At 46.7% G+C, this 20,250-nt stretch overlaps 1 protein-coding gene across 4 annotated transcripts in view; it reads right to left on the reverse strand.

The window, feature by feature from the left end:
* The window catches only part of SNX29 (sorting nexin 29), a 589,615-nt gene that overhangs the window by 283,400 nt on the left and 285,965 nt on the right, over positions 1-20,250 (reverse strand). For all 4 annotated transcript variants that reach the window (XM_052661385.1, XM_052661396.1, XM_052661389.1 and 1 more), the window contains one exon: positions 12,479-12,585. In XM_052661385.1, the coding sequence (XP_052517345.1) occupies positions 12,479-12,585 (107 nt within the window). The remainder of the gene's footprint in view (positions 1-12,478; positions 12,586-20,250) is intronic.

Raw genomic sequence — 20,250 nt, forward strand, 5'->3', positions numbered from 1 at the left:
AAAGAAAACTTGAAGACGCCTGCCTCCGTCTCACTCTATTCTGTATCAGTTAATCGCCTCCTGAGAACTTGGTCAAGCCTTTGCTCATGCTGTGCCTGCAACCTAGACTGCCCTGTCCTTCCTTATCTTTCTGGCAAATTTCTTTTCTACCTTCAGAACCCAACTTAGAAATGAACGGTTCCATGATACTATCTCTGAGATACCCTGAGCCATGCCCCTCCACGACCAGTTCTGATGAATTCCCTCCTTTCCTGTGTGACTTTTTTTGATTTCCTGATCAACTGCTACTATTGACTACTCCTTTATGATCCCGACTCCCCTGCCAGGGTGCAAGCCCCCTGGAGCACGAGAGAGGGTGAGTCATCAACGTATCCACTAATCTGGCACTCACTCATTAATTCGTTCACGCACACATTTAAAATTCACTGAGCACTGAAGCAGATCTTGGTCACCTGCCCCTATGGCGCCTATTTCCTGTCTAGCAACAGTCTCAGTGTTCACTGAGGATCCACCCCACACCCCAGCCTTCATTCTCATGTCTGAACTGGGCTCTTCCCTTGGCCTTGGCACATGAGAGGTATCCTGCCATTGGTTAAAGAGGGAGAGGGAATCTAAGCTGGCTCTATCAGAAGGAAGTCAAGGCTTTGCCCAGGAATCAAGAAAGAGACTCTTTCTTTTTCCCCTGAAATGTGAACCTGGAAGAACTATCCACCCAGGGGTTATCACAGCCAGCTGTGACCAGAAGGGGGATAAACCCACCAAAATGATATCAACCCAGACATGGCAGAGGTAAGGAAGAGAGAGCAACAGACAGACAGAGACAGGAGCCTGGTAACAGAGCCTGGCATCTTCCAATATGCCAAGATTCAGCCACACCTAAAGCCAAACTCTCCCTTCAATCAAGAAATTCTCCTTCTAGGCAGAATCAGGGTAGGCTATGCTCTGCTGTAATAACAAGCAAACCCTGATTAGCAGCTGCACAGATACGGTCTATTCCTGCTCTCCCAAAGTCTGCAGCATGATGGGGCCAACCCCGTCCAGGCAGTGACGCAGGGATGCAGGGGAGCATCACCCTGTAGCTACGTCACAGGGAGCACATGGCTCCCGGGGCCGTCACGGCAAGGACAATGAGAACGAAGGGAATTCATGCCAGCTTTCTCTGCTTCAGCCTTGGAGGCCGCTCATCAAGTCTACTCAGAGCCCACTGGTCAGAACGCGTCCCGTGGCCCCAGTCTAACCTAAGGGAGACGGGGAAACGCACCAGCCCTGCTCATCCAGGGAGAGCGAAGTGAGACAAGCTTGATGAGCACACGGCACAGTCTCTGCCACTGCGGGATCAGCCACGCTGTCACCTGCAGCCGAAGACTCCAAAATTACATCAGCACCAGCCGGGTGCCGGGGATCACGGGAGACGCCGGGACCACAAGAGCGAACAGGACAATGCAAGAGCTGCCACGGTGGAACCCACAGCACAGTGAGAGGCAGGGGAGGAATGAGGGAAGCAAGGACAGACAACAGCACACCCACCCCGGCACAGTCAGGACGAGGAGCGGAGACGTGGGGTGGCAGGGGGTGAGAGGGCAGGAGGGACAAGACACCTAGGGAAAACAGCTCGGCCGTGGGGAGTGCAGAGGGTGGCTGGGGACGGATTCTCAGGTGAGTTCTGGAAGCTCAGAGGTCAGTCCAGGGAAATGCAGAGGGAAGGGAATAAGGAGAAAGAACAGGGCTCCAGGTAAGAAACCAGCAGGTGGCAAGGTCCAAAGATGAGTGAGATCACGTGCATGTGGACACTGACACCAGCTCACAGTGAGCTAGGAAATATGTGCAAAGGAGGGGCCAAGAGCCATGGCATACGGCGTCTCCCGGCAACATATGGAAAGGGGCTACACCGATGTTCACTGCAGCACTGTTTGCAACAGCCAAGACATGACAGCAATCTAAGTGTCCATTGACAGAGGGCTGGATAAAGCAGATGCGGCATGTATGTGCATATGTATTCATATATAAACATACGTATAATGGAATATTACTCAGCCATTAAAAAGAAAGAAAGAAGGCCACATACCGCAACCTGGATGGACCTAGAGATTGATATACCACGTGAAGTTAAGTCAGAGGAGGAGAAATATCAGATGACATCCCTTATATGTGGAATCTAAAAAGAAATGATACAAATGAACTTATGAAGAGATGTTTCTGACAGAGAACGACGTTTACCCAGGGGCAAAGATACTTAGGGAGTTTGGGATCAACATGTATACTGTGCTATATTTAAACTATATAACCAACAAAGACCTGCTGTATTAACACAAGAAACTCTGCCCAATGTTATGTGGCAGCCTGGATGGGAGGCAAGTTTGGGACAAAAATGGATACATGTGTATGTATGGCTGAGTCCCTTTGCTGTCCACCTAAAACTATCACGACACTGTCAATCGGCTATGGTCCAATATAAAATAAAAAGTCTTAAAAAGGGAGCGTGGACTACATTTAAGCACCTCAAAGGGCAAAGAGGAGCCACTGGAATTTTAAGCCGGGGGACAGCCCTGGGGTTGTTTTTCGTTATTCCGTCCACATGCATTACTCACCAACTCCCTCCCCACTAACTCAGCATCTGCCTGCCCTCAACCCCGCACCTCCAGTTTCCAAGGCTCCCCACTGTTGAGGACACCCCCGAGATGCTCCTGGTGGGCGGATCCACGTGGGACAGCCCTGCCCCTTCCTCTACACAGAGCCCGACACTGACAGCAGAGTGCTTCCTGCACCCCTCCACCCAGACCACACAACTCCTCCCTAGGAGGCAGCTTCATGAAGCCACTTCCCACCTCAAGAAGGAAAGCAAGTCTAAAACAGACCCAAAATAGTGCGGGTCTGAAAAGCTGAAAACCAGCCACCATAATTACAAGTATTTTTATCCCTTGCCCAGAAAGGAGTAGCAGATCATTTTCCAAGTATCTCTCTAAGGAGCTTCATCTGTTCCATCTCAAGTGCTGCAGGCTCCAGAGACGCCACCAGAAACGAGGCTGTAGCAGGGAGGGAGCCAAAGAGAAACCCCAGGCGGAGACACCGAGCCAAAGCAGGGCCTGCAGCATCATCATCCGAGGAGGGCAGGGGCCACACCACGAGATGGAGAAGAGAAGTCCAAAGATCCACGAGAGGGACCAGGAGATAAGGGACCAGGAGATGGGCAGGGACATGAGAGAGCTAACAAGGCTGGGATGTGGGCGTGTCTGCTCAGGAGCCCGGCTGTCCCCACTCAACACCCCCGACCAACTGCACTGAGTGATGAAGGGCTGGGGGACCTGCAAGAAAGAAAGAGGTCCTTCTCGGCGAGAAGGGCACGCTGCCCCAAGTGGAACCTTCCCCTCTGCTACCCTGGGAGGGTTACCTGAGCACAGGAACGGTTAGGGACACACGACGAACAAAAGAGGCATCAGAACAGGCCATCTAAGCCAGCGCTTGGGCTTTCAGCAGGGACTATATCAGCCACAATTTCTTCCTATCATCCCTCCTCATCCCTTCATTAAGTCCCGCAGGCTGGACAAGCTCAGAGCTAGCATGCTGGACAACGCTTTCATCGCCGTCATCCCCCTTGGAGTGAAAAGCTGAACCAGCCAGCTAGGAAGGCCTGGTTCCTGCTTCTAGCTAACGAGACGAAGAGTACTAACTCTGGAGTCAGACAGCCAAGGCCATAACCTCATTCAATATGCGGAGCCCGGTGACCGCGGGCAGGGGGCTTGTCATCTCCACGCCCCAGTTCCCTCATCTGTAAAGACACAGCTATAGTTCTCCAGTAGTCATGTACAGATGTGAAAGTTGGACCATAAAGAAGGCTGAGTGTGAAGAGTTGACACTTTTGATCTGTGGTGTTGGAGAAGACTCTTGAGAGTCCCTTGGACTGCAAGGAGATGCAAGCAGTCAATACTAAAGGAAATAACCCTGAATATTCATTGGAAGGACTGAAGCTGAAGCTCCAAGACTTTGGCCACCTGATGCAAAGAGCCGACTCACTGGAAAAGACCCTGATGCTGGGAAAGGTTGAGGGCAGGAGGAAAAGAGGGTGACAGAGGATGACAGATGGTTGGATAGCATCACCGATTCAACGGACATGAGTTTGAGCAAACTCCAGGAGAGAGTGAAGGACAGGGAAGCCTGGCGTGCTGCAGTCCATGGGATCACAAAGAGTCGGACACCACTTAGTGACCGAACAACAACAACGGAAGGTGCAGCAAACATTAGATCAGACAGTCCAATGCGACACAATGAGCACAGGGCCGAGAAAGAGAGCAAGCCCTCAATCAGGCTGACTGCTCTTACCATTGATGTCGCCGACGTCAGGGCTTGCATTTCTCTAAGAAAACGTCACCAAAAGCCGGAGACAGGTCATAGAATACCAGGCACATAACAGACCCTCAGAAAACACTGGGGGAGAAATTCTCCAGGACCAACAATCTAATTTCTTCCATGAATAAACTTCAACTAGACTAAATGGAGAGAGGACTTCCCTAGTGGTCCAGTGGTTGAGAATCTGCCTTTTAGAGCAGGGGGTGCGGTCGGCTCCTTGGTTGGGGAACTAAGACCCCAGAAGCCGCAGGGCAACTAAGCCTGCACACTGTAACTATGCATCACAATGACGACCCACGGCAGCTAAAGTAAAATAAAAATAAATAAAATCAATTAAAAAAAAAAAGGGCAGGGAAAGGAGAGAAAAAACAGCTGGGAAATCTGTACACTCAAGGAGGCTGAAGCGGTCTATTAACAACTCACAACGTGTGGATGGGCCCCGTTTGGAACCCCATTCAAGTGTTTGTTTGAAAATTTGAACACTCACCAGATATTTGATAATGTTAAGACATTACTGCTAATTTTTAGGAGTGATATCATAGGATTTTCTCTTTTCTTTTAAAAAGCAGAAGGGCCCTTATGCTTTATTAGAGACAATCTCCCAAACACTTTGGGAGGAAAACAACACTGTGGCTTGGATGAGCCTCAGTGCACCGAAGAGCAGCTGGGGAAGGGGGCACGGACAGGGCCAGACTGGCTGCGACGGCCACCACCGCAGCTGGGCAGCGGGCACCCGAAGGCTCATTATGCTCCTCTGTCTATTCTGACATTCGAAGTTTCCATAATAAAGATACATTTTAAATAAGGGAAGAGAAACTGAAGAAGAAAGAATACATATATGTACATATATTCACACACACACATATACACACACACCTGTATGTATAACTGAATCGCTATGCTGTACACCTAAAACAAGATATTGCATATGAACTATACTTCAATTTTAAAAGATAGAATTCTTTAAAAAAATACAAAAAATAAGTACTTTGAAAAAACGGACTGCCTATGACCTTTATCATGGAACTAGTTCATTCGTGCACAAGGGCACAGGGAAAGCCTCGAAACCACATCTCCTTCTCTCCAACCTGCTCCAGATCCAAGGGTCAGTGCAGCTGTGCTGGTGACAGGGCTGTGGCCGATATTAACTGGAACTAATGTAGGAAGCCAAGCAAAGGGGAGGAAGGCCCGGGCTTAGCCGTCTCCCATGAATCAGGTGCTAAGGTTCCTTCCTCAGCGAAGTGAAGAGGGTGAACAGAAAGCCAGAGGCCCTGCAATACTGTTACTCACATGAAAAGGAGGAGGAGTGGGCAGCAGAGGATGAGATGGTTAGATGGCATCACTGACTCAACGGACATGGCTCTGAGCAAACTTCGGAACTGGTGAAGGACAGGGAAGCCTGGTGTGCTGCAGTCCGTGGGGTTGCAAAGAGCTGGATATGACTTGATGACTGAACACACACATGATGACACATACTTGGTGGCTGAACATACATTTGGTCTTGGGCCACAGTTCCCAGTTCCCAAAACCTGCAGAATTTCTTAAGTGCTGAAAATAAACACTTAGAAAGAACACTTAGAAGGCCTTAGAAAGGCATCTTTTGTTACGTCAATGAGGTGACTTTCAGAATCACCTAATGATGGGGGCTGGGAGGCAGAAGAACCAACCCCGTGATGAGAGGGTTAGAACTTCCTGTCCTACCTCCTGGCCTCCAGGGAGGGGAGAGGGGCCGGAGGTTGAGTCAATCATCCACGGTCAAAGATTTCATCACTCATGCTCTGTAATGAAGCTTGTGTGTTTAATGGAGAGGACAGGGTTCTGAAAGCTTCCAGGGTGGTGAACACATGGGTCTGGGGAGAGCAGAGCAGCTGGAGAGGGCATGGATGCCCTACACTCTTTCCGCATATCTTGTCCTGCATGTCTCTTCCATCCGGCTGTTTCTCATTTACACTGCTCTACAATAAACCAGGTATCCAGTGAGTAAAATGTATGAGTTCTGTGAGCCGCTCTGGCACCTTAGGGCTTGCCTGGTGCCTCAGATGGTAAAGAATCTGCCTGCAGTGCAGGAGACCCGTGTTCCATCCCTGGGTTGGGACAATCCCCTGGAAAAGGGGACGGCAACCCACTCCAGTATTCTTGCCTGGAGAATCCCGTGGATGGAGGAGCCTGGTGGGCTACAGTCCAAGGGGTCGCAAAGAGTCAGACACCACTGAGTGACTAGCGCGCGCACACACAAACACACATCTTTTACAGATAGGGCTTCCCAGGTGGCGCTAGTGGTAATGAATCCTCCTGCCAATGCAGGAGACGCGAGAGCCTTGGGTTTAACCCCTGGGTTGGGAAGATCCCCTGGAGAAGGAAATGGCAACCCACTCCAGTATTCTTGCCTGGAGAATCCCGTGGATGGAGGAGCCTCGTGGGCTACAGTCCATTGGATTGCAAAGAGTCAGACATGACTAAGCGGCTGAGCGCATCTTTTATAGATACAGCTTGAAATACTTAGAAGTGGAATGATATGAAGACTCAAAATACCACGAGAAACTGGAGAATAGGACGAGATAGAGATGAAGCAAGACTGGCCAGGAGTTATTATGCCAACTGTCAAAGCCAGATTATGGGTGTTTGGAGGCTGATGGAACTCTTCCATTTTGGTCGCTATCTATAATAAAAAGATTTTAAGAATTCCTTGGAGATTTGGCCTTGTTAGTCATTTACACTTTACTGAGAATTATCCCTAGCCCTCCAGAAAGGAGGATTCCTCACCAGTCTTCATTCACACGTAACAACTGCACTTCAATACCCAGTTTTGAAGGGTGAGTAATCTTTCTTCCTCTTAGGAAGTGAGAGCAGTCTCAATCCACCCAGCAACATGGAATATTAAAACACAAAAACAAACCCACATCAAAAACTTCATTTTGAGGAACAGTTTAATGGAGATCTCAGCTCAGAGTTTGGTATTCTGAACCCTTACACAGAACCCAGGCAGATCCATCAAGAGTGTTGGAACCCACTGGTGCTGATTTATGAAGCCAGCGCTGCTGGTATAACTCCTCCCAAGGCCCTGGCTGCTTCAGGAACTCTTCTGTTTTATTAAAATGATGATCACATTCACAGTTATCCACAGCATGTGATTATGAATGTATTTTTTACCAGCTTGATGCTTAAGCTTACTTTTCCATTAATAGTAACTCTGCCTTTATAATGAGAACAAATGCCACTAATACACATTTATTTCACCCATGTGCAAAAATTCAGGGACTAACTACATTCACACAGTAAATGATAAGTATCCTATAATTTGAAAAATCAATCAACAGCTAGCTGAGTCCTTCCACACAGAAAGAAGTAAAGATCTGTTTGCTGAGGACCGACTGGCAGCATCGTACACAGCACACAGGCAGGCAGTTAGCAGGGAAGTGGGGGCTGTGAGCAAGACCTAGGACAGCGTGGAGAAGGCAGAACAGAGGAGGCTGGACGGACAGACAGGAAAGGGAAAGGCATCTGTGTGTCGCAGACACTTTCAAAGCTTCGTATCAACTAAGGCAGCGGCCCCCAACCTTTCTGGCACCAGAGACCAGTTTTCACGGAAGATAATTTTTCTACAGACTGGGGGTCGGGGGTGGCGATGGTTTGGGGATGATTCAGGTGCATTACATTTATTGTGCACTTTATTTCTATTATTGTTACATCTGCTCCACCTCAGATCATCAGGCATTAGATCACTGAGTTTGGGGACCCCTGAGCTAAGGTACTTCGGAGGTAAGTAACAAAGGCAGATTCTAACCTGAGCTACAAAGGAATTACTGTCAACAGTCAGGAAATTGCAAGAACTTTGCCCAGAGAAAGAAATGAAGCCAGAATAGCTCTGGCCAGTTCCCATAGGAACAAATAGAAAGTCATCAGGACCTGGCTGTTGAATAAATGGCCTCTCAAGCATTCTTGCCATTCTTGGTCGATACAGGAGCTAAAGCCCCAACTGCCATGGCTCAGCTCACAGGCCTGCCCCCGGGCCAAAGGAGGGCAGAGTTTACCCCCCAGCTGAGACGGCAAGACACGGTGGGGCCACCATTCCTCGGAAGAACGTCAGCATAGAAGGGAGGAAGCAAGCACAGGGGAACCTCCTGTCCACTCTAGGCACTGAAGTAGATTCTTTACATTTAATTCTCAAAGCAACCCTACCAGTAGGTATTACCTGCCCAGTTTTACTGACAGCAACACTGAGGTGTAGAGAGGTCAGGTGATCTGCTCAGGGGTACACAGTGGTAAGGGGGCCAAGCTGAACTCAGTCTGACGCAGGACACCTGTGCTCTCCAAGCCACCAGGCTATAGGAGGCGACGTGGGTCCAAAGTCTGAATGCCACCAACATTCTCCATTTTTCTTGATGGCGACTGCTAGGAAAAAAGCGGGAAATGAGTCCAAACCAAGAGAACTGTATTTGAAAGTGTTAATCTTAGAGCAGATCTATCTCGGACACGTCCAGTCTCTTTTATCCTCAAAACCCTTGGTCAGAACAAATCTATTTCCTCTGATGCTGAGATCTTCAGGAGGGATGGGAAGCGGACAAAAGAAATTTCTGAGCATCATCATTGACAGTCCCAAAGAAAAGGGGAGGAACATTTGAGAAGCTCCAATTAGACACCCAAACTGCAAAACTGCTGAAGGCATAGCTCAAGGCGCCCATGAGGCAGGTGTCACTCTATGCCTGCACCTCTGGCCCTTCAAACCTGTTTCTTAATGATCATAATGGACATGTCTTCCTCACCCTCCACCCAGGCGAGCTTCCCCAGAGGCAGATACTGTGTCTTGTTCATCTGTGTAACCTACACCGATGAGCCTTGGTTTTCAGATGCTTCACATGGATGAAACATCAATGACTCTGCAATCAAAAATGAAGGAAAACTCAGTCTAGGGAAGAAGCCGTTTGAGGAACGTCTCTGCTTCAGACTCACATCTCTGTTGGCTCACTTTCTAGAGTTATCAATCTTGCTGCTCCTGGGGGAAGGGAAGCCACTGAAGGTAGAGAACAGGAAGCTGAAGGCTGGACACTCAGGAGGGACTCGGTAAATATGTGCTGGATGAGTTGGTACCGCCCATCCGTCACTCAAAGTCCCCTCCAGACTCTCCAAGCCAAAACTCCCCCTAAAACGGGCTGCCAGAGAAACGCGTGTCTCCTCCAAAGAGCCCTGACTCCTCTCATTAGATGTGGACCCCCCACTAGCGTGCTCTGAGTGGAAGGCACGCCCTGCACAACTCCTTCTCTCACCCTCAGCGGTGAGAGAAGTCCGTCTATCACTCTTTGAACATGACCCTGAGTAGCTGAACCCACTTGACTGGCTGTCGTCCCATTCAATACTTGTAAAGCTCCTACTGTGTGCTGGAGCCAAACTGGGCAATGAATATACCCTGAAAAAGTCAACAGCCACAGGTCGCCAGAGGAGCTCCCAGCCTGGCATTCTCCTGCAAGTCACTTCAGAAGCAGGTTGGTATCCGAGCAGATAGAACGAGTTTCTTCCTCACGCGGTAAGTGAGGGTGTGAGCAAGGACCCCTCCAGCAGGTTCAAAATGGCTGACGGGCCACACGTCTGTCAGCTACCGCTGGGGCCCCCCCTCATCTCCCTCCACGCCTGGCTCAATGGGACCACTGCCTAGCCTTTCTCTTCAAAGACTCTTCTCAGGGAGCCTAGCCTTCTAGTACACAGCAGGAAGATGGGTCTGGGCCCTGGGGCTAGACGGCCTGAGGGATTTGAACTCAGTCCTGCTTCTTATCAGCTGAGGAACCCCAGACAAGCTACTGCACGTCTCAAAATCTCATCAGTGGACAGCAGCTTCCTCAAGGAACTTGGCTGAGGACCGCAAGGGTGCAGAGACGTGACGCCTCAGTGCAGCAAGCAGAACTGAAAGTGCGTGCTGCCAGCAGGCTGCCAGGATCATCCCGGCTCTTACACGATGTTTGATACTAGTATTCCTTCCTGCCAGATTAACCTACACCTGCCAGGACGCTCTTCCATCCTGATTCCAAAAGTTGACCGTCACAGGGTGTCAGGAACTATCTTTGCACACTCCTTCCAGCCCGGGGCCCCTGAGTCTCACCAGCCACTATGTATGCTGTTGCTCTGGGTTCTGAGCTTTCGGTGCAGCTGTGTGCAGGTGGGTGGAATGGTTTTAATGCTTTGAAAGACACCTACAGAAAGAAGGTTCAGGAACTCCCATTTCACTAGGATGAATCAGAGGAGAGTCATTCAACTGTTGGGGTGTTTTAAATAGTTGTATTACTTCAAACGAAATGTTTTTGCTTCTTTTGCCCTTTTGAAATGGAAAGAGCAGTGCGTGGACTCTTCCCCCACATCCTTTCATTACTCCACTCCAACGTGTGTTTACAACTCTTCCTTGGTAAAAACCGACCCATTAATAAAATGACAGACGAGGATCACGAAGAATGGGCTCGATTAAGGCCAACAGAAAGGGTTTGGCAGAAGTCGTGATAAAATCCAGCTCGAAGGCTATTCATAAATGAATCATGGCTGACAGCACCTCACTTTGCAAACAAAAAACAAAAACAATGAAAAATCAATGCAGGGTAGTGAACGCCATGGGAGGACCATCTCCACCCCAACCTTACCTCTCATCGAGCTCATTGACCAGAGACACTGACTCCTCTTCTCCCAGGGGTAACAAAGAATCTACCCCGACTGCCATTCCCTCTGATGTAGGAGTTCAACACCGATCTCTCTTGCAGGCAACAAGAGCAATGATGTCACGGGGTGGGACACCAACTTCACATCAGACACCTAGACCTTTCCTGCCCGTCAATGCTGGAACACAGTAAGGTTGTGAGACCCTCTCACAGTCACAGTGGGTGGGGACAGGGCACCCAATAAACACTGAATCAACCAGCCAACCAACCGAGCAGTCAGCCCATGAATGGACCGTGGTGCTTCCTCAGTGGGTCAGGCAGTTACTTCCTCCTGACCCTTTCAAGCTTGAGCTTCCAATGAGCATGTCAGCCCCCTAGATTGCCGCTCAAGGCCCAGAGTCCAGAGGAATCCGGGGACACGAGCACTGGTCTCTATGCTTGGCAGGTCTGTCGACATCCATACAAGTGGACACCTTGTCCTGGTTTCCCTGAAGGGACAGAAGCTCCCAAGCCCTTTCCCTCTGGCCAGAACCCTTCACCCTTCCTAGCTCAGTGACTCGTCACTCATTCAGCAGCCACAGATGTCCCTGTCCCAGGAGAATTTCAAATACTTTCATTCTAGGACTATTCAGCTAAAGTCACCACTTGGCAACAAATGGTCAGTGAGAATACAGAGATCAAAGAGAGCTTCTGCCACCCAGAGACTCAGAGTACACCAGCTCCTGAGGGTAAGGGGCTCATTCCTCTCTCCACCTGGGCTTTCTGCCACCAGCCAACTCTAGTCTCATGACCCCACAGAATAAGGGTCCACAGATGGGCGTGGTGGTGGCAGAGATGCTCCAGGTGTTAGGGGAACCACTGACCAAAACCACCCACCCTGGCCAGGCGCCACAGTAACTCACCTGCATGAGTTACCCTAAGCAGGAGGCCCCAGGAAGGAACATGGAACTAACAAGCTACCACCAACCAGAAGAATTCAGGAAAAGTCAAAAGCAAAGAGAAGACACCAGCCCACAAGTCCCACCATCCTCCCAGAAGGCTTCCCACTGGAATCCTTCTTGGCTAAGCGATGCGCACGCCACCAGGAAGGTCCCAGAGTCAGAGAGACTGGCCAGAGACAACCCAGAAATGAGCCACATCATGGGATTCTAGCAGTCCACTGCATCCCCATTACCCCACTTCTCAGCACAAAGTTGGATGTGATACTCTCTTCTGTTTTAAATATTCTCCAAATCCAAGGGTACAGTTGTTTTCTTATTCTTCACATGATATGTGTTCTCTCTTACCACAGGTTTCTCATTAAATGATACCTTCCAGAGAACCACATCTTAGGGTTCTATACCAATTACAATGTGGTTTTACCATTTTACGTTTTGTTTGCTGGTGGGGCAGTGTCCACTGGTTGTTTTGCTAACATCTGTCAAACACATTAGGACCGTGTCTGAAAAGTCCTCTAAGCAACCAACATCGCAGATACACATCAATGCCATCAGTCTTACCTCGATGAGCTTTCTTTCATAGGAGCTTGCGAGTTCCTCGGCGACTTCTCCAGGTTTCTGCTCAGGGACTGTAACTTCTCCATCAACATTCCAAAGATTTGGGACAACTTTTGGGAAAAGAAAGACTTCCATAAGTAACTTAATCAACTATAATTCCTTCAATTAGATTTTTTTTCTGTAGAATTTTTTCCTTCTTTTCCAAATGGCTTCTCTGGAAAGAAAGCTCTTGCTAAAGAAGAAAAAAAAAAAAATCACAATTACTAACTACTTCCACATTGCATCATTTTCACATAAGTACAATAAAGTGAATGATAAGCTGTATTTAAAAATGGAATAACTGTCCTCGAGATAGACGCACAGAAGTCTAGGGAACGATCTTGTCGCAACTTTCCATTTCAGGGGAAACAGATGATGCTTTGGCAAGATCTAAGAGCCTATATGCGCATCTTCTATGTTGGTTAATTTTCTTTTTCTTCAACAAAAAAGTTTTTCAGGGAAGTAGTACCTCCTACAGCATGAAGGGAAATGGCAATAGGGCCACTCAGGTAGCATCTAGAATCAAGGGAGCTTCTGGAAAAACTCCAAAGCCAGTGCACAATGATAATGCAAAGACATGTCCACGAGACACTGGCTCTCAGATCAGCACAACAATTAGCACAGCATTGTAAGAAACCTTCACACTGTCCTCCATAATGCCTGCAACAATTTACACTCCCACCAATGGTGCAGGAGGGCTCCCACGGTCCCACACCATCTTCAGCATTCACAATCTGTGGACTTATTGCTGGCCATTTTGACTGCTGTGAGGTGATGACTCACTGTAGTTTTGATTTGTATTTCTGTGATAATTAGTGATATTGAGCTTCTTTTCATGTGCTTGTTGACCATCTGTACGTCTTCTTTGGAGAACTATCTGTTTAGGTCTTCAGCTCATTTTTGATTGGGTTGGTTTTTTTGATATTAAGCTGTATGAGCTAAAATAGAGTTACCATAGGATCCTGCAATTCTAGACCCTGGGCATCTACCCAGAGGAAGCTTTTAATTTGAAAGGATACATGCATCCCAGTTGACAGCAGGATGATTTACAACAGCCAGGAAATGGAAGAAACCTAAATGTCCACGGGCAGGTGAATGGTAAAGAAGACGGGGTACATATACAGATGAAGTACTATTCAGCCATAGAAAGGCCTGAAATAATGCCATCTGCAGCAACATGTATGGACCCAGAGATTGTCATACTAAGTGCAGTAAGTCACACAGAGAAAGACAAATGTCATAGGGTATCATTTATATGTGGAATCTAAAGAACTGAGACACATGAACTTCTTAGCAAAACAAAAATAGATTGACAAAGAAAAAACACTTATGATTACCAAAGGTGGTAGTTCAGTGGTGGGTATATCAGGAGTTTGGGATTAATACATATATATGACTGTATATAAAACAGGTAAACAACAAGGGCCTACTGTATAATAAAAGGAGCTACACTCGCTATCTTAAAATGACCTATAATGGAAAAGAATCTGAAAAGAAAGATATATATGTACAACTGAATTACTCTGCTATATCCTTGAAGCTAACACAACATTGTAAATCAACTAGACTTCAATAAAAAACTCTGCACAGGAGATGCCCATGGAAATTGCTTCTACAATAGAGACTGATAAAATACGATTGAAGTAGATAAAACCTGGAAAAGAGCCAGATCATTCCAAGATAAGTAGGAGAACAAGAGTAGGAAAAGTGGCCACATGAGCAGTTAAGAAGATCCAGTGGTGTGATTTAAGACTGCAGACTAGCACCAGGTCTGAAAATAAGCATCAGGGATGCAGACACCTGTGTGTCCTGAGATGAAACTCCTGGATGCTCCAATCAAGTGTGATGAGACGGCAATGAGGCAAAACAGGAAGCTACGCCTAGCCCTCCAGCCACTGGGATGTGGGAAGCATGGATGCTAGTCAGGCACTCAGGAAGAAGTCAACACTGGGAAAGACTGAGCAAAATGGGAGTGGCTTCTGGGCCTGGACTGATCAGTGGCTCCACCTTCAGCCCTTCATGGAGCCTCCATCAGGCTACAGCTGGTCCGGGCATCTGAGTGACCATACAGAACACGCTGGAATAAAACCGTAAGGGATTTCCCATCAGGAAGATCCATAAGCCTCTTATCCTTATCCATCAGAGGGCAGACAGAACGAAAACCACAATCACTGAAAACTAATCAAACTGATCACATGGATCACAGCCTCATCTAACTCAATAAAACTTGGAGCCATGCTGCGTAGGGCCACCCAAGATGGACGGGTCATAGTGGAGAGTTCTGACAAAACACAGTTTACTAGAGAAGGGGATGGCAAACCACTTCAGGATTCTTGCCTTGAGAACCCCACAAACAGTATGAAAAGGCAAAAAGACACAACACTGAAAGATGAACTCCCCGGGTCAACAGGTGCCAGATATGCTACTGGAGAAGAGTGGAGAAATAACTCCAGAAAGAATGAAGAGACGGAGCCAAAGCAAAGACAACACCCAGCTGTGGATGTGACTGGTGATGGAAGTAAAGTCCAATGCTATAAAGAACAATACGGCATAGGAACCTGAAATGTCAGGTCCATGAGTCAAGACAAACTGGATGTGGTCAAACAGGAGATGGCAAGACTGAACATCAACATTTTAGGAACCAGTGAACTAAAATGGACCAGAATTGGTGAATTTAATTCAGATGACCATTATATCTATCACTGCGGGCAAGAATCCCTTAGAAGAAATGGAGTAGCTCTCATAATCAACAAAACAGTCTGAAATGCAATACTTGGGTACCATCTCAAAAATGAGAGAATGATCTCTACTTGTTTCCAAAACCATTCAATATCACAGTAATCCAAGTCTATGTCCCAATCACTAACGCTGAAGAAGTTGAAGGTGAACAGTTCTATGAGGACCTACAGGACCTTCTAGAACTAATAACAAAAAAAAAAAAACACGTCCTTTTCCTCATAGAGGACTGGAATGCAAAAGCAGAAAGTCAAAAGATATCTAGAGTAACAGGCAAGTATGAAACTGGAGGACAAAATGATGCAGGGCAAAAGCTAACAGACTTTTGCCAAGAGAATACACTGATCATAGCAAACACCCTCTTCCAACAACACAAGAGAAAACTCTACACATGGACATCACCAGATGGTCAATACCAAAATCAGACTGATTATATTCTTTGCAGCCAGCCAAAGATAGAGAAACTCAATACAGTCAGCAAAAACAAGACCTGGAGTGGACTGTGGCTCAGATCATGAACTCTTTATTGCCAAATTCAGAGTTAAACTGAAGAAAGTAAGGAAAACCACTAGACCATTCTGGTATGACCTAAATCAAATCCCCTATGATTATACAGTGGAAGTGAGAAATGGATTCAAGGGATTAGATCTGATAGACAGAGTGCCTAAAGAACCATGGACGGAGGTTCATGACATTGTACAGGAAGCAGTGATCAAGACTATCCCCAAGAAAAAGAAATGCAAAAAGGCAAAATGGTTTCCTGAGGAGGCCTTACAAACGGCTGAGAAAAGAAGAGAAGCAAAATGCAAAGGAGAAAAGGAAAGATATACCTATATGAATGCAGAGTTCCAAAGAATAGCAAGGAGAGATAAGACAGCATTCCTAAGTGATCAATGCAAACAAATCAAGGAAAACAATAGAATGGGAAAGACTATAGATCTCTTTCAGAAAATTAGAGTTACCAAGGGAACAATTTCATGCAGAGATAGGCACAATAAAGGACAGAAATGGTATGGACCTAACAGAGCCAGAAGATATTAAGAAGAGGTGGCAAGAATACACAGAAGAACTATACAAAAAAGATGTTCATGACCCAGATAACCATGATGGAGTGATCACTCAGCTAGACTCAGACATCTTGGAATGCGAAGTCAACTGGGCCTGAGGAAGCATCACTACGAACAAATCCAGTGGATGTGATGGAATTCCAGTTGAGCTGTTTCAAATCCTAAAAGATGATGCTGTGAAAGTGCTGCACTCAATATGCCAGCAAATTTGGAAAACTCAGTCATGGCCACAGGACTGGAAAAGGTCAGTTTTCATTCCAATCCCAAAGAAAGGCAATGCCAAAGACTCAAACTACCGCACAATTGCACTCATCTCACATGCTAGTAAAGTGATGCTCAAAATTCTCCAAGCCAGGCTTCAGCAATATGTGAACCGTGAACTTCCAGATGTTCAAGCTGGTTTTAGAAAAGGCAGAGGAACCAGAGAGCAAACTGCTAACATCCACTGGATCATGGAAAAAGCAAGAGAGTTCCAGAAAAACATCTATTTCTGCTTTATTGACTATGACAAAGCTTTTGACTGTGTGGATCGCAACACACTGTGGAAAATTCTGAAAGAGACGGGAATACCAGACCACCTGACCTGCCTTCTGAAAAATCTATATGCAGGTCAGGAAGCAACAGTTAGAACTGGACATGGAACAATGGACTGGTTCCAAATTAGGAAAGGAGTACATCAAGGTTGTATATTGTCACCCTGCTTATTTAACTTATATGCAGAGGACATCATGTGAAATGCTGGGCTGGATGAAGCACAAGCTGGAATCAAGACACTTGCTGGGAGAAATATCAATAACCTCAGATAATCAGATGACACCACCCTTGTGGCAGAAGACGAAGAGGAACTAAAGCGCCCTTTAGATGAAAGTGGAAGAGGAGACTGAAAAAGCTGGCTTAAAGCTCAACATTCAAAAAAGGAAGATCATGGCATCGGGTCCCATCACTTCATGGCAAGTAGGTGGGGAAACAGTGGAAACAGTGAGAGACTTTATTTTGAGGGGCTCCAAAATCACTACAGATGATGACTGCAGCCATGAAGTTAAAAGATGCTTGCTCCTTGGAAGAAAAGCTATGACAAAACTAGAGAGCATATTAAAAAGCACAGACGTTATTTTGCCGACCAAGGTCTGTCTAGTCAAAGCTATGGTTTCTCTAGTAGTCAAGTATGGATATGAGGGTCAACCCATAAACAAAGCTGAGCGCTGAAGAATTCATGGTTTTGAATGGTGGTGTTGGAAAAGACTCTTGAGAGTCCCTTGAACTGCAAGGAGATCAGTCAGTCAATTCTAAAGGAAATCAGTCCTGAATATTCTTTGGAAGGACTGATGCTGAAGCTCCAATACTTTGGCCACCTGATGCAAAGAGTCGACCCATTGGAAAAGACCTTGATGCTGGGAAAGACTAAAGGCAGGAGAAGAAGGGTGTGACAGAGGATGAGATGGCATCACCGACTCAATGGACTTGAATTTGAGCAAATTCTGGGAGATGGTGAAGGACAGGGAAGCCTGGTGTGCTGTAGTCCATGGGATTGCAAAGGTCAGACACGAGTTAGCGAATGAACAAGGACATCACAACAGAGACACAATAAAGAGTAAGTATTGATTTTTTTGAAAGTCTTTCTAAAGGCACCACCCTTACAGAAAAGGAGAATCAGAAAGAAAACAAAACAAAATTTTAAAAGCTGAGGAACAGACCAGCAACTGGTGAATAATTCGACAGACCTGAGAAAATTTGATTCTCAGCTGCAAGTGGGCAACTCCAAAATACACTCTGACTGAAATGAACAACTCGTTTAAACTGCTGAACAAGACACTTCTAGGGGTAAGGGTAAACACCAGCTAACAGTCCAAAGAAGGGATTAATGAGTTGGTCTTAAGAAGCAACTAGCAGATGACTTAAAGAGCTTATTCTTTGGAAAATGTGTAAAAAAAAAAATGTAGCTGTGCCTCAATTGAAGGTAGGGGTATCTTACTCACAATAGAGGCTAAAATAATACGTAATAAATTTTTAAAGTTCTCCCAGTTTTCTCCCCTTCCCAACTCCCAGTGTGTTAGTCACTCAGTCGTGTCCAACTCTTTGGGACCCCATGGACTATAGCCCACGAGGCTCCTCTGTCTGTGGATTTCTCTAGGCAAGAATACTGGCGTGGGTTGCCATGCCCTTCTCCAGGAGATCTTCCTGACCCAGGGATTGAACCTGGGTTTCCCACATTGCAGGCAGATTCTTTACCATCTGAGCCACCAAGGGAGCCCGCCCGACCCCTCTACCCAACTCCCAGAGGAGCAGGCATATACCTCTAGGCAAGGGGACTGATAGCACGATCCTAAGAATCTACCAGCTAAGAGAAAAGACCTAAAGGGCTCAATGTGCGAGGGTTTTCTGGGAAAGGGCACAGCCCCACCACCCCACCAGGAAATGATCAGGGATAGTTTTTAATCAGTGCTTTAGCGCCTCACTCTTGCATGTCAGCAGATGGTCAGGAATCACCTCATATTTGAGGCAAGCCCCTAAAATGAAAGACAGGGACTAGAATAAACAAACAGAGAAATCAAGCTGTAGGAAAGGAAAATTATTAAGCAAGAAGAACACTTCAAAAGCAAGCTATGTGTCACACTCCCAGAGAGAAGAGAAGGGGCAAGTTGAGAAATGGAAGAGAAGGATATTTGGGGAAAAAAAAAACCCCACAGAGTGCAAGAAAGCCCTTTGGAAAGCAAATCCATGACAAGAGAAATGCAACACCAGGCACAAGGGAGCAGAAGGCAAAGAAACCTCTAGACAGCAGAGCCGAAGGATGACAGGGAATCAGAGAGGCAATCACGAGTTACCAAGGGAGAAGGGCTCAAGAAAGAAAACATAAAATAACAGCAGAGGAGGAAGTCAGAGACACAATTCAAGAAATGTCCCAGAACCAAAATGTCCCAGACGTGAGTGCTGAGGTCGAAGAGCTCAGTGGGAAAGAGCTCCATGAGGACAAGCTCGGCAACGAGAGAGGATCACAAGCTAACAGTGAAGTTCCAGAACACCAGAGATGAAGATGAGAGGGTGTAAGTGCCCAGAGTGGAAGGAGAATTTTTACAAAGGACAAGAAATTAGAAATGGCATAGGATTTCTAAACAACATCAGTGTAAGCTAGAAGACAATAAAGGGCCATATCTTCAACATCCTGAGAAGAATGATTTCCAACCTAGAATTATCTACAGAGCTGAACCATGTGAGAAATGCTAATGACGTTTACAGACAAGCAATGTCTCAAAATTTTTATCTCCCACCCAAAGAAGAGAAGAAATTTAAGATGAGGAACAGAGATGCCAAGATACCGGGGATCCAACACAAAAGTGAGTTGTGAGAAAATCCTTCATGACAACAATAGTGAAAGAAACCCACAGGGCCATCATGGATAAATGGATAGACAAGTGTAGTGCGCCAACACAATGGATCGTGTGAAAGTGAAAGTCGCTCATTCGTGTCTGACTCTTTGCAACCCCATGGACTGTAGTCCATGGAACTCTCCAGGCCAGAATTCTGGAGTGGGTAGCCTTTCCCTTCTCCAGGGGGTCTTCCCAACCCAGGGATCAAACCCAGGTCTCCCGCATCGCAGGAGGTTTCTTTACCAGCTGAGCCACAAGGGAAGCCCAGTGGATTATTATTCAGCTTTAAAAAGGAATGAAGTGCTGACCCTTGTCACACTATGGAGGTACCTTGAAAACATGATGCTGAGTGAATAAAGCCAGCCACAGAGGCATCATACTGTATGATATCATGAAACGTCCAGAGTAGGTACTGGTTTCCAGAGCTGGGAGGAAGGAGTGATGGGGAGTGATTGCTCATGAGTATTGGGTTTCTTTCTGGGGTAATAAAAATGTTCTAGAAAATGATACTTGGACAACCTTGCGAACGTACCAAAAAGCACTGAACTGTGCACTGTGAAGGGCT

The sequence above is a fragment of the Budorcas taxicolor genome, chromosome 2, assembly GCF_023091745.1.
Source record: "Budorcas taxicolor isolate Tak-1 chromosome 2, Takin1.1, whole genome shotgun sequence".
In the NCBI taxonomy this organism is placed as follows: domain Eukaryota; kingdom Metazoa; phylum Chordata; class Mammalia; order Artiodactyla; family Bovidae; genus Budorcas; species Budorcas taxicolor.